Here is a 14,668-nt window from a genome sequence, read left to right on the forward strand (position 1 = left end):
CCAACTTTTTTTTATTTTCTTATGTCTTTTAAGTAAATATTTTCATTAGTTTTCATGACTTTCTTCAGATTAACTCCATGACTGCTGCTGTAAAATCAGCCACACTGTGTTACAACGCGAGGTCGAGCTCTCCTGCAAAGCTGTCCGGCGGGTGTAAAGTTACGAGCCGGCAGGACACACCTCTAGAGGGAGTTCCCGGGGAGGTGGAAACAAGGAGCCGATCGTTCCTTCCTGCAGAAAGTCAGGAGTCCTTTCACTTGAGAGGGCGATTACCTCCGCCGGCGGCTGTGCGTCTTGGCAGCTGTAGCCGTGCCATCAGAGGGAAAATGCCCGGGATGGGCAACTCTTTACGCGCGGCTGCCCTCCTGGCTTTCGTGGTTCTTTCAGTTCTGGTGACGCTCCTGATCAGCAGCGTGCAGCAGTTTGGAGCAAGAATCTCGCACTTTTCCACCGCACCTTCTGGTGATGACGAGGAGTTAGCGTCGCTCCGCGAGGCGCTTGTTCACCAGCTCAACGAGAGGCGAAAAGAGATTATTCCGCTGCTTTCACCTGGTGTTGGTGATGATGATGAAAACGGACTGTTAGGAGAAAGTTTTTCCCAGCGTGACTCGACTTTGGATTACAGTCTGTGGAATGAGATCACAGTTGGCTCCCGGAAAGCGCATCTGGATGAAATGGGTTGTGATTCCCTAGCCGACATGCAGGCGGTGGAGATCCTCGGATCGGGATACACCAAGCTCGTTGTCAAAGTGAATCTAGCCGGGGAATCTGAGCCTGTGGCGCTGAAACTCGTCAACGAGCAGGGCATAGACATGGGGAAGTGCGTGGAAGACTTTAAAGATCCTCGGGGATGTCGCGAACTCGTTTCATTCAAGCTGAGGAAAGAAATGGTCCTTCTCCAAAGACTCCAGCATCCGAACGTCATTAAGGTAAAGTTTCCTCTCCCTCTGCTTTGAGGGTTTGTTTTTTTAATCAGTTTAAATTGTTAAGTTGCGAGTTCAAATGCTAAAACAGCGTTTAGTCTGCGTCTTTCTCAGTGTTTAAGGGCCATGAAGTTACAGAGGCTACTGTTGACTTCTGAGCGTTCCAGCTGGGGAAACTGGATAAAGTGAAGATTTTCCATAATCCTCGCACTACAGCTCACATTTTCCTTTGTTTCACACACACTGAGCTGCGTGAAAGGTTGCTGCAGGGCCTTCCCATCTAATTAAATTAAATTCGATGACCCTCCTCTGACCTTTGGGTCCAGTTTAGCGAGAGCAGACAATGTGACTCTGTCCTCCTCTTCTATCCAGGGTTGCATCTGAAACCCCCCGGCGTTTATTCACTCAAACCATTACAGCCCAATTTAGAAGAAGTTTGAGCTAAACCAAGGGGTTTCTTTCTCGTGTCCTGCAGTCGTGTGACAGCCCAGTTGATTCATTTCAGAGATGTGCTGGATTCTCTTGGCTATAATGTAATTTTTCAAATTTTTATCACAAGTCATAACTGCTAGAGCGAGCTCGATGACACATTGTATGCAATCTTTGCTCAAAACCTTAAAGAGACTTTAACCTGTTGCTTTCTCTGAATTAAAATGCAAGAAACAAACAGTAGCATGATCTACCCTGCTTTTCTTTATTGTACTGTGGCTTAACCTAGTTATTTTCCACTCTGCAGCTGAAGGGTCACTGTGCTGGGGGCCCAGGAGGAAGAGAAGGAGAGGCCGAAAGAGTCACAGTCATTCTGGAGCAGGGGAGCCCTCTCCAGATGATCCAGCTGCTCCAGAGCCCCTGGGAGGACAGATTCAGAGTAAGGACCACAGCGTGTTTTGTCATTTATCTCATACACTGCAGACGCACTGGGAAGTTAGAGGTATCTGTTTCACACTTACTGTGCACAGAGCATGTGCAGGCCATTGTTCAAGTCTGCAGAAAAGGTGAAGGTTGAAAAATGACGGAGGCCGATGTTGGAAACTCCTGGAGGTCGGGCATCTGTCCCTCGGTCCATTTGATCAGGCCGAGGTTTTGAGTCGTGATGGGCCCTGGAGTTAATCCACTTATGGCTGGGAATGTCATTTCATCTCAGACACACACACTTAGATGCACACATACAGCTTTAGCACAACCCCCCTCCGATCACAGGTATGCTCCACAGTGGAAGCCAACAAAGGCTGAATTTACACTCCAGGGATTCAGATATGCTCGCCTTCGCGCATGGATGTGTTTGAAAAGGAGAGTGGTTGGAAAGGGGGGGGGGGGGGGTGCCTGAGCATGCATGTTTTGTTTTTGGACTGGTAGTTTGGCATTCTGCACGTATCATCTCAACAGTGGGCAACTTTTTGCTGCATCACCAAAATAGCGGTTCATAATAACCCTCCCCTTGAGCTGCTTGGCCACTTTCAGCTACATCGCATCTGTGCAAGCTTCAGTAATCCAGGGGTGTTTGGTTTCAGCCAGCCCCGTTTTTGCCATGCCCCCGATTCCACCAAGCGACGTCCAAGAGACTCGGAGCATTACCTAACACTGCAGCTATGTTTGTAGTGTGACAGAAGCATTTCATGCACTTTTAGCACATGGCTAATGCTTTAATTTTGCTTTTGGTAGCCTTACTTATTCCCTCTCTCTCTGTTTTTATTATAGGATTTAAAGAGTACTATAAAAACGGTGTCAGGAAATGGTTTGCAAATGTGGTTGGTGAGCCGCCTTTAAAGGGAAGGCTTTTGCACGGCTTCCAGTTTTAACCATTTTTAGCCATTCAATTAAACCTAATTAAATTGTCCAATGTTCTGAGTTTTTAGAGGATAAAACAAGTCAGTTTTTAACTTGAAAACAAGTCAAATAATAATATTTTTTAACAGATTTTTGTTGGCCAAATGACATTTTTCACTAACAAGATAATTACTTATGATTATGATTTTTTTTATATTTTAAATTATGGTTGAAAAAATTAAATGAGAGAGAGAGAGAGAATGGAAATAAATTTGAAGTGATTGTTAAAAATACTTTTAGGTTCTGCAAAAAAAAAAAATCTAGTATTTTTCTTTTATTGCAGAAAATGTAGTATTTTTGGATTTTGTTGGTATGACACAACAATCACTCTGAACACGGCAGCCTGGTTTTTTCGTCAGTTTCAGACCAAACCATGTGCAACACGCCTAAAAATTATATATGAAAATCAATAAAAAGCTTTGACGCCTGTAATTATATTTGTATTTGATACACTTTTAAAAAACATTTCTTGACATTTGATCACAAATATTAACATTAAAGAAAAAATAAGCATGTTCTCACGTCAGACAGCTGAGTACTTGATGAATGACTTCAACAGTTTTCTGGTTATAAACCGTAACTGGCTTCAGTGACAATGAGTTTAGCGCTTCAAGGCCAATGTGAAATATTCCTGAGCAATATTTCACCACTGTCACGAGTCCAGCTGATCAGACGTTGTTGTTTCTAATCTCCAGGTGTGTCTGGACCTGGTCCGGCTCCTCCACTTCCTCTCTCAGTCGCCTCTGGGCTCCGTGGCCCTGTTGGACTTCCAGCCTCGGCAGTTTGTCACAGTGTCCGGCTCGCTGAAGCTCACGGACCTTGATGATGCCAGCGCGGAGGAGACCACCTGTCACACAGACGCAGACTGCACTCTCCAATTTCCACACAGAAACTTCACTCTGCCCTGCTCAGCTCGGGGTGTGTGTGAGGGGCTAAACGAGAAGAGGAACATTTACAACGCCTACAGGTAAAAAAAAAAAAGTGACAGTTTTACTGCGTGATAGATAGTCGGAGCATCGGCTACACGGATAACTGCATAAATATAGAACAAGCTGACACCTAAAGTGTTGACAGTGGAGAAGTGCAGCTGGAAATTTGCAGTTTGATGGGGAAAGTGTAATGAATGCATTGTTAGTTTCAGTGGGGGGGAAAAAAGAGCGACTTCCTTTTAAAAATGGTTCCGATTTTTTTGACAGCTTTACGAGCTTTACGTGTGAGACAGAGCGAGACGGCTATGTGATAGGGCTTGCCCAACTTTCTCTCTCTCTGAATGAGTGTCTTTGCCCGGCCTTAGGTATTTTTTCACCTACCTGCTGCCTCACCAGGCCCCGCCCGGCCTCACACACCTGGTAGACCGCATCATGAACGCCACAGGTGAGGATGAGAGTCGTCCCGACATGACGGGGGACGCTCGCTACTAAAGATCAGAAGGCAAATTTTTCCATTACGGCAGTCGTGTAATGACATGCCTCTGCCTAAGTGCTTCTTTTAATGAGCAAGACAAGATGCTTCATGACATGTAACACAGTAATGAATACAAGTAGTTATTTGTTGAGATCACACAACTGGGAGTAGACAGCATAGTGTAAAAAAAAACATCCATAATGCCTGACTTTATGCCTGTAGTCACTTAAATCTTTAACCAGATTGAATTCATTGTGCGTGCGTGTGTGTCCAGGGGAGCTGAAAGCTGACATCAATCAGACGCTGGAGGCCTTTGAACACATCCTCCACCTCTATAAGTCTGGCCTACACCTGGAGAACCTGCCTCCATCAATAATCAGAGGTAAGCGCTCGTGGAATGAAGGCTGCTTTATATAAAAGCACACTGGGCTCTCTTGTGGACCTGTTTCCTTTTTTTTTTGTGAGCATGAAGAGAATGCTTGGCTTTTTTAATCTACTTGTAGAGAAAAGCAGACAGTCTACACCTGTGTTTTCATTTTCTACTTAAGAAGGGAAAAAAACAGAAAAAGAAGGGGCTGTTTTGACAGGTTTATTAGGCAGCTGGAATGAGGGGACGAGACCAACAAAGTGAGATTCATCTCGTATGTCTTTTGTTTAGAGAGTGCAGTTGGCGTTCATTTAAAAAAGAAGTGTTTTTTTTTACTTCATTACATTTAAAATTCCTCGCTTTTTGCTGTGCAGAACGGCCACGTAAACAGTTTTTCAAAATCTTTGTCCTACTTGTTTCTGTGTTCGCCCAGCCTAAGCGCTGAACGTCCTTCACTTTTCTTCTCTCCAACTCGCTTCCACCACGCCCCCCCTCCTGCCCCGCTCCTCTCAGCCGTATGAAATATTAATAACAGAATGACTGGCTGCGTTCCTGTGGTGAGATTTTCCGTCCCCCCAGATGCTGGACTGTTTATATAGCAGCACTTTGTGAATTTAATCACAGATTCAGGGTAAAGAGGCCCTGGTGCCGAGGCTGACACCGGGAGGGAATGTTTCAGCTTAACAAGGAGGTGCCAGGAGACAACTGCTGCTGCTGCTGAGTGTGTGTGATAAGGCTGTGGGGGGAAAAAATGCGTGTGTTTATTAATTCAGCATATTAGCTGAAGCAGAGGTATGTGTGGGTGGAGGAAAAGCCTGTGCTCAGCACCAGCTTGGCTTATCCGTTTCACGTATTGGGGGAAATAAAGCTCGTGGCTCAATCATGTTGAGAATTCAACTCCATCCAGTAAATTACCAGCATCTGGTTAGCCTAATTTCCTATATTGGGGAAATGGCCAACTTTACTCTATCGAAGCTTAAAAAAATCTCCTTGTTTAAAGTCGGTCCTGATTGCTTGCACACTTCAGATTTTACACAGATTTAACAAAAAGGGAGATAAGTAGTAAGCGTATGAAGGGCTGGTGGGCATATTTTTCCACATTTCCCTTATTCCAGTTGCTAAGCTAAGGTGGTTAGCTGCATGCTCACTGCACTAACATGAAAAGGGTATTAAGCTTCTCATCCAGTTCTCACCAAATTAGTCATTTTTACAAACTGGAAACAAAGCTGCATTTTTGTCACACACGTGTAACATGCCGCACTCTCCTCACGTTATATACCAAGCACGCCCTCCTCGGTTTGAGGCAGGGGCAGTAGTTACGCTGCAAGATTTCCACCATCACCCTCTCACATATGTCAGTGCCCCTAATGCCTCAACCCTGCTCCACCTCCCCAGCACACTCACCTGCACGCTCCAAGGGGGGATATTTACTCATCACTAACCAATTTTATATGGAACACGTTTGCAGGGAGTGATGAGCTCAGAGCACAGAAACCAAACTCTGTTCGGCTGCTGTAATAAATCATTTCCAATGTGACTTATCTGACAGAACTGTCTTTTTAAATGATTAAACAGCCTGAAGGGGGAAAAACTGAGTAATTGTGGGATTGTATATTAAAAGCCATATGAATTTAAATGTTTTCCCTCAAAGGAAATTTTAAAAAAGAGAGAGAAAACATAACTGCAGCCAAAGTCCCAACTTATCTTTATAAAAGAAGCCAAATGGCAACAGAGCTAAAGCTTGTGTAATAGTGTGTGTGAGAGAGAGAGAGAGAGGGAGGGAGACTCATCAGGTCCAGAGTCTTAATTTGAAATTGTTGACAGATGCAGATTCATAGGTAATGTGGATGATCATCTCTGATGTGATGGAGGGAAACCTGATGAAGATTTACTGTAGTTTCCTAAAAACTGCTGCAACTATAAATCCAGCTGTGTACAGAAGTGTAGAGACCGCATTAGCCGGGCCGTAAATTCAGTTAAATGATATTCTATATATTAAAGGAAAACGAGGTCCTTTCTCCCATTCTTCATCTTAAATACTGAGACTTGTATGTCTTTGTCTCTTTAACAGCTGAGGTCTGCCACCCCAACAGGCCTCATTTTTTTTCTCCCCAGAGAAGGATCCTCCAAACACTCCTTCTCCTTGTTCCCTTTTCTCAGAGCCAGAAGGCAGATCCTCGTGTCTTTTTCCTCATAACAATACTCCCCCACACAGACCGCCTCCTGCCATTTAGGAAGGTTAACAGTTTGTAACAGTGAGCCTCCTCCGTACGGGCTCACAGACGAGGCTTTTGTCCATTTCTGGTGTGTGTGTAAGTGTGTGTGTGCAGGCATATGTGAGCATGCCTTCCTCTCATGGCTCCTGCTAATGTGTAGCAGATGATTTAAGGCCAGATCCACAAGACGTCTGACAGGAAGAATTATAATGATGAATGTACGGCAAATGTTTGGAAAGTGGACGATGAGGTCGATTGATTGTGTGTGTGCGTGTGTGTGTGCATGTGTGCGTGTGTGTGCGTGTGTGTGTGTGTGAGCAAAAGATCTCTGGTGTCAAATGAAACGTTTGACACATAATTAGAGACGATGACAGACGCAGAAGGTCCTGCTTTGGCGTTTCGAACAAAAACATTGCTGAAAACAATTTGTCGCCTAATAAGTTAGTTGAGTAACTCCAAAATAAGAAATCATTTTTCAAGCAAAAAGCATTTTGTGATTCCTGCTTGGCAGCTCTGTTCTTTGATCCCATGTTTAAAAAAAAAATAAATAAAAAGAAATTAATTATTTTTTAAAAGTATTTCCTAGTATTTTACTGACTAAATTATTGTTTTCATTTAAGAAAAATATTGCAAATTAATTAATAATTTAAAGTAATACTTTACCGCTGGCTAGTTTATTATAAATAATACATAATAATGTATGTCAGCACATTTTAAATCCTGTTCTCCCAGCAGTAGATTTACATTTTCACACTAACATTTTTGTGTCCTTTTTATCATAAGAATATCTGTTCTTTAAATATCTCCCAACCAAAACCAGAGTCTGTGTTTCTATGAGACGTAGTCTTGCATTTAGGGATCCCTTATTTTATTTTCATTAGCATTCTTTTCTTTCAGTGCTCCGCCGTGTTTGTTTTCCCTCCAGGGATTACTAAACTTCCGTGTTTATGCCTGGAGAGCATTTCAGAATCTTTCAGCAGCCTCACGTACTGAAGTGGCGTCTCTTCTTCTGTGTTTAGATTACACTGTGATGCGAGGGATGGGCACTTCTGGGAACGTGGAGTACCGCTGCTGGCCATCCTACAGCCAGCAGGGCTGCGTGCTGTCAGTCCACAGTGCCCGAGAGGCAGCGTACATCTGTAACTCCCACTCTCAGTGCAACAGCTTCACTCTGACGGGGCAGAAGACTTGGACGGGTTAGTAAAGCCTCCTCTACTGGTTCTACTGGTCCATATTTCCCCAACTCCCATTATCAAGTAGACATGGAAAAGCACCAGTTGTATGACTTTCCACAAAGCCACACCTGCCACATGACTAGAAGTGCTAAGCATACAATTGCTGCTCCTTTTAATCTTCCAGTAAAGCTTTTTTAAAGTTTAAATACACAGTTTAGATTTTCAAGTCAGGACATGTCACTTTCTTGATGTTGCCAGTTTGTTTAACGTGGATCTGTTTTTCTGTCTCTCTCTTTGTTTTCTACTCTGTAGGCCGCCTCCTAGCCTCTTTCAGGAGTGGCTTCAGTCACCTGGTGCCTGATGGGACATCAGAAGTTTATGTAAAGAAGACAAAAGTTGTCGAAAAATCAAGCGCCTGACGTACGAGCGTGTTTCTGTCAAAATGGGAGTTACCAAGAGATGGCACACAGCGGGGCGATGGGAACTGATGCAAGACGTGGCACTCGAGAACCGCGTCCTCCTGTTTAACAAGTCGAACGCAACACGGCTCTGTGGATCTGCAGGAGCAGCGTGGAGACCAGGCTGACGAGGAGGCGTTTGAAGCCAGCAACTGAATGTGATGTATTTATGGGGCTTCTTGCTCTGTGACTGTTTGATCTGCCTGCCAGCTCACTCCCCTCTGCCAGCTACTATTTAAAGGGATTTCCCTTCAGGTACAATTAAGCAGGGAGAGCCTCATGCCCTTGACATTTTTTTTTTCTTTTTACCTTTCCTTTATTTGCCGTGTGCGTCAGCTTTCACCATGAGGTCGGGTCCCTGTTGTCAGATTTTTTTTATTTATTTTTTTTAAAACCAAAGAGGTAAGAAGTATAGTCGCTGAGCGTTTGAAGCCCGGTGACGAGAAAGGAAAACAAGCTCTTATACAAATACACTTTGATGTTAATGCGCAGAGGTTGTGGCTGTATTTTCGTGGTTCCCTGGCTTAGCTGCACCGCCGCATGAGACGGCAACAACCATGTAAGCATTTACACATCAACAATGAGCAAAGATGATCAAAATCATTCCAGAGCAGTCTTTTTTGTTTGCTTTAGATACTTTTGTGCACTTAGTTATAGTGTTTCATTCCTAAATATTTATATGATTAAATGGACTGTAATTGTTCTTACATGTTTGTGCATTACAGCTTTCATGCACCTTGTGGGTGATACTTTTATTTTCAATGAAAAATGATTCATTTGATTTTTTTTGTTTTTTAATATTTCCCTTGTTGTTACTGTGCAGTTTTTTAGTTTGTACAGATATATAAATATAATGTTTCTACTGTTTTTTTAAAGTTGTGTTCATTTGCATTTTTATTGTATTCAGTGTAACTGCAACTAACAGCCTGTTTACTTCTCATTAACACCTTTGTGTGTGTTTCAGTGGGGGGAGGGGGGCCTAGAATGTGCGTGCTGACCTGGTTTTCTGTGTGTTTTTTAAGCCCTTTATCTTCTCGCATGCCCCCACATCCACTATCTGCAGCCCATCTGAATGGCTCAGAGGAAAGGAGCTCCACAGAGTTTGCATAATACCAGAAGAATGCATTCAAATGCCCCACCACGCTGAGCTCATTATGAGCCTTAATTAATACATGTAAATTGGCTTACTTGCCAGCCCTTTCTCATGGTGAGAGAGGGTGCATTACTGTAAGACAAAGGCAGACATCAGGACAATCAGAGCTCAGTTTGTGGTTAGCACACGAATGGGCTGCCATCTGTGCCTGCCAGAAGTAACCTGGCGAGGTTGAGATAAGGGCAGGTCTGCAGGGTGGAGGGATTTGTAAAGTCAGATTCAGAAACTACTGAGTTTATGCTAGGAGAGGGTTAAACAAATACCTGATGTGATACGAACAGGAGATCTCTGCCACATGCCATCAACGGCTCTTCATATATTAACTTCTGAGGTAAAACTCGAATGTTGATGCACACACACAGTTTAAGAAGCGATAAAAATCTGTTTAATTTCTCAAGAAGGCATGCCTACGTCACGCCGGAAAACGCCACTCAAACAAAAATGGAAGCAGCAAATTCCAGATATCTCTGCGGTGAGTCTTTACCGTTCAGCCATACCAGTGCCACTGACTTGAAAGGGCATGTCCCTGTCTACAAATAATTGTCTTTGCCTTAGGTTGGCCCCTTGTTGTCTGGACAAAGCCGGCTGATTAGAGTCCAGATGATAAAGATAAGGAGTCTGACTCAGATTAGATAAGGCAAAACCAAAAGCCACGCTAACTAGAAGGACTGGTTTCCTGGTGGGAAAATTTTCCCAACACATAACATGACTTACACCTAGACTGGAAACAAAATCTTATAATCAGAGAAGAGCAGAAGAAAAATGATCACAGTTTGATTTGTATGCTCTTTTGTAAAAAGTTTTATTTATTCACACAAAAAAATATGGGAAATTTACACATAATCAAATGATTTAAAGCCAGCATTTTGGGCATAAATGTATAGGGTAAAAATTAAGCACAACAGCTTAGCTTAGCCTGGCAAATATGTCACAGTACAGAAAAGCTATATGCTATATGACACATGGCTTCCCTATACCACACAAGTCCTTTTCATACCATTTTAAAACATGTCTTCCCCATTATTAATATTTACAGGCTATCCAAGTTTGTGTCCATTTTGTTCTTTGGTGAGGCAAATTCTAACACTAATTACAAACTAGCATGCATTACACCAATCAAGCTAGCTAGTGCTAGCTATCAGCTAGATCCATACATAGTCACTTTGGGTGGTGTTGTATGGTTTCAAACACTATTTAAGAAGGTAGCTTGTTACTCCCTGTCAAGAAATGGTGTGATGGGACATTCCCTTCTAGAAAAAAAAGAGCAATTTATACATCTGAGTATACATTTAATAGCAGTAGGGTAGCTTTTTCTAAGGTTTGTGCTAAGCTAACTGGCCTAGCTTTGAAGTTGCAGTTTCCTAGTCTTCATTCCAATATGCCTGTGGTATTCTTGTTAATCGATTGGTGTCCTATAAATACACACACGTGCAGGTTGGGACACACAAATCACATCTCAGGAATTTGGAGAGGCACCAACAACGAATTGCTGACTCTGTAAGCTCATCGCAGGATTTATCCTGAGATGAGGTCTTTACCCCGATAATGCTGTGAAACAATCCCTCAAGTGATAAGCTGTAATTTAGTGAAACGTACAGCTGCGGTTCATCCTTCTCCACATCAGCTCAGAGAGGAAAACGTCTGGCGTCACATTGGATTTGTCTTGGCAGTCTTTTTGACAGAGCTAATGGATGTTTTGGCCTCGCACAAAGGTTGCACATGTTGTTTTATGCTTAAATGTTTTGAAAGACATTAAAAATGCAGAATGTTGAGAGATTAATTAGGTTATTCGGTTGGATGCAGCGAAGGAACAACAATGAGTCTTTCTTTATGCTCAGGGTTTTGCTGGAGAGCCTTGGGGGTGGGGGGTTAGTGAACCCCCGAGTAGATCTTCACAGCATGTTCAGTGAGTCCAAAAATAATCGCTTTTCCCCTTAACTCTGTTTTTGGCTGAAACCAAGGACAGTTTTGAAGATTGAGGTTTTTTTTCCCCATAAGTTGTTTTTGTTTACGGATGTTTTCACTGCAGTGAAACATTTCAAACACAGCGTTCCCGTCCATGTGTTCCTGTGTGGCACACTGTTCCTCTGTTTTTTAAGGCGTGTAATTGACAAGTTGGTCTTTTTGAAAGGCTCGGGGAATGAGCGGGGGAGGAGAATGATTGTTTTTTTTACCCAGCTCCATACCCCTCCATTTTTGTTTTTTCAAGTTTCCAGTTTCACCCGACTTGTTTCCGTCAGGTTTTATTCATGACCTCCATCTGGAAATAATATAGCTTCATGAAAACACGCCATCAGCAATTTTTTTCGAGAACACTAGTGCGTGCATGTGCGTGTGCGTGCATATGTGCAGGGAAGGCGACATTAGGGCTTCTTCTGCTGGGTTCAGGCTCTACTGATGCGACGGTGTTAGTTCAGTGAAAAACACGTCTGTGACTAAGCTAAGAACCAAAGCCTCCATCATCCCCACTTAAAATCCTAGCGCGATGCATTTGTGGTCTGGCCAAAAGTCTTTGATTCAAATGCAAAGTTAGTCATCAAATGTCAGAAACCACAGCTGCTGGGAGAAATTACGTGTCAGGAAAGGTCTCTGGCGAAATGTTTGACCTTGGCTCAGACTAAAAATATGCATTAACTGAGTGAAAGCCTGCATAGTTCTGCAGGAAAGAAGATCTGGCTTGTGTTTGAGTTGCTCGCCGGAGCATATGCTTGCCCGTGACTGGGAGGATAGAGTGGATATTCACTCGACTCCGGGCTCACAGAAACGCCTCTGTGTCTGTCTGCCATTTTGGCCGTGGTACACACAAGACTGGCCGGTCACACCTGAGAGCCTCTGAAGAGTAGCCAGACATTTAGTCGGCCTGTCCCGAGCACAGAGGCGTCTTAGTTTGCAGGCATATCTAACTGTCGAGCTAACTATTTGTCTGTCTGCCTGGAGCCGATATGATCTCTTTTAGAGCCATAATGGCTTTAGCAGGCCCTAAAGGAGAGAGAGCAAGTAGGTGTGTGTGAGGAGAGGTTTTCATTTCTGCCTGTCTGCATTGGAAGGGGGGGTGTGGCTGGATCATGTTTTAAAAGCCCCGAAGTTAACCCCAGTCAAAAGGTTTATGCCTACCACTAAAGCCACAGAGACATCTTGAAAGCTCTAATAGCTTCGTGTTGTATCCAGTGACATCTCCACAGACCTGCTGCACAGCTTTCAGGAGCGTAGCAGAAGTGCTGGATTTGTTTGTTTCACGATGGGTAGCTGACTTTAATCAGCATCTGTCCATATTTATTTAAGGTCTCCGAATGTTTGCGTCAGTGTGGTGCTATCACAAAACCCTGCTTCATTATGAGAACCCCACATGTTTCCCTGCCCTGCATTCCCTCCTGCTATATCACAGCAGCAGTCTGGGTCATTTTTCTTTTGAACTCCCCCACACCCCCACCCTCCTCTCTTCCTCACCAGTCCATCCATCATACAGAGTCTGTGGAGCCTCCTTCCACTCCACCCGTCCCCCTTTTCTGCTGCTGCCTCTGCTTTCTCTCTTTCTCTCTGTGTTTGAAACGCTCCTTCAAGCCAAAACCTCCACAGCTTTGCTATTAATTTAGGCCTCCGCCGCTGTTGTTAAATTGTTCCACTTCATAGCCAACATAACTCCAACCCTGCATCAGTGTCCTCCTCCTGCCAGTCTTCCACGGCAACCGTCTTCTACCGAGTCGCAGCCCACAACTGCTGCGAAGCATCTGGAGTTTCTGCCCTCTTTCAGCCTGGCTGAAACCTGAGGGCAGGGCTGCTCAGGATCAGGAACTGTGGTTTGTGTATATGTGTGTGTGTGTTTCTGACTACCACTGCTGTTCAAATCAAAGTGTCTGCCTTTTGTTACTTGCTCTGGAATCCCCTCCGTCACACCTCGGCTGTTTCTCGGCGGGGGGGGGGGGGGGGGGGGGGCTGCTGCCCCCAGGCAGAGGAAGACTTCCTTCTCCTCAGTTAATCTTCCACCACAAATACACTGTGGACCCCTTCTGAGTCACAGGATTATAGACAAATTCAATTAATTAGCACATTCAGGACTTTGTGTTCTGTTTTTCTTGTAAACTACAAACAAGGTTAGCCACTGACATGTTTCCATCTGAGGTGCGAGGAATAGGGTTTAAAAGATGAAGATAAAATATTAAAAGTAGCACTCTTTCTATCTAACTGTGTGGGATTAATTTTTTTGTGTTTTTGTTGCATAAATAAACATATATATAAGTGATGTCTTTCATTTAGCTTTGTATGTGTCTTGGATTCTTTTGGATGTGTCACAATGGTTCGGAGACAAAACCAGAAAGTAATTAAAATGCGTTTTTACAGAAATACGCTATGAAATGAATCAATTATAGATTAAAATTATGATGGGAAATAGAAGTGATTGTTCTCTGTGTTCAGCCCCGTGGAGAACAGGTTTTGTTTCCGAGTGCAGGTTGTTAAGAGAGCTGTGAATCCACAAGTCCCCAATTAGGGTTCTGCCCACACGGCCATAAAACAGTTAGTGGAATCATTTGGAGGCTGTTAGATTTAACACTATTAAGAGTTCATTAGTACCTGCACTCACAGCTACTGTAGCTATTGAAGCATCATTAACAGAGACATATTAAAGTAGGCTAGAGGGCCTTTTCGCTCAGGCCACCTTTTATCGACACCCGTAATAGTTAAAAAATCTAAGAAATGCCATTTATTTTGAGATACAGTCGCAGTTTATTTTACTCTAACGTGCTGTTTTTAAACATACACTTACAGTGTGGTGTATTATAACACACATACTAAAGGGTTAAATATCAGAAGTCACAATTAATAAGCAGTTCAGCAAATAAAAAGTGTAATTGTTTAATTTTTTAAGTCTTAAATGAACATCAGCAAACAGTGAATCTTAGAACATGTGGTGTGTGAATGATGCACGAAAAATCCTCTGCACACAAAACATAAAAAAATAGGGAGCTTTTCCATTTATGATGTAAAACAGTATTAATATTAAATAGTGTTAGAGAATATTATATATTTCTATTATAATAAATTTGGCAATAAAAGATTATGATCACGTCTGGTGAAGGAAAAAGAGTATCAAATACAGCTTACAGACAAAAAATCTGCAGTACAGTTACTGAAGATGGATTTACCTAA

The 14,668-nt window shown here is 43.1% G+C and overlaps 1 protein-coding gene across 1 annotated transcript; it reads left to right on the top strand.

Annotated features, from left to right (window-relative positions):
• Nucleotides 1-189: 189 nt before the first annotated feature.
• pkdccb (protein kinase domain containing, cytoplasmic b) lies at nt 190-14,363 on the top strand. The gene is made up of 7 exons (XM_085142967.1): nt 190-929; nt 1,660-1,791; nt 3,446-3,717; nt 4,045-4,124; nt 4,429-4,536; nt 7,757-7,933; nt 8,225-14,363. The coding sequence occupies exons 1-7, from the start codon at nt 327-329 to the stop codon at nt 8,329-8,331; spliced, it is 1,479 nt and encodes a 492-aa protein (XP_084999093.1). The 5' UTR covers nt 190-326; the 3' UTR covers nt 8,332-14,363.
• Nucleotides 14,364-14,668: the final 305 nt, after the last annotated feature.

Source organism: Neolamprologus multifasciatus, chromosome 19 (genome assembly GCF_963576455.1).
Source record: "Neolamprologus multifasciatus chromosome 19, fNeoMul1.2, whole genome shotgun sequence".
Lineage (NCBI taxonomy): Eukaryota > Metazoa > Chordata > Actinopteri > Cichliformes > Cichlidae > Neolamprologus > Neolamprologus multifasciatus.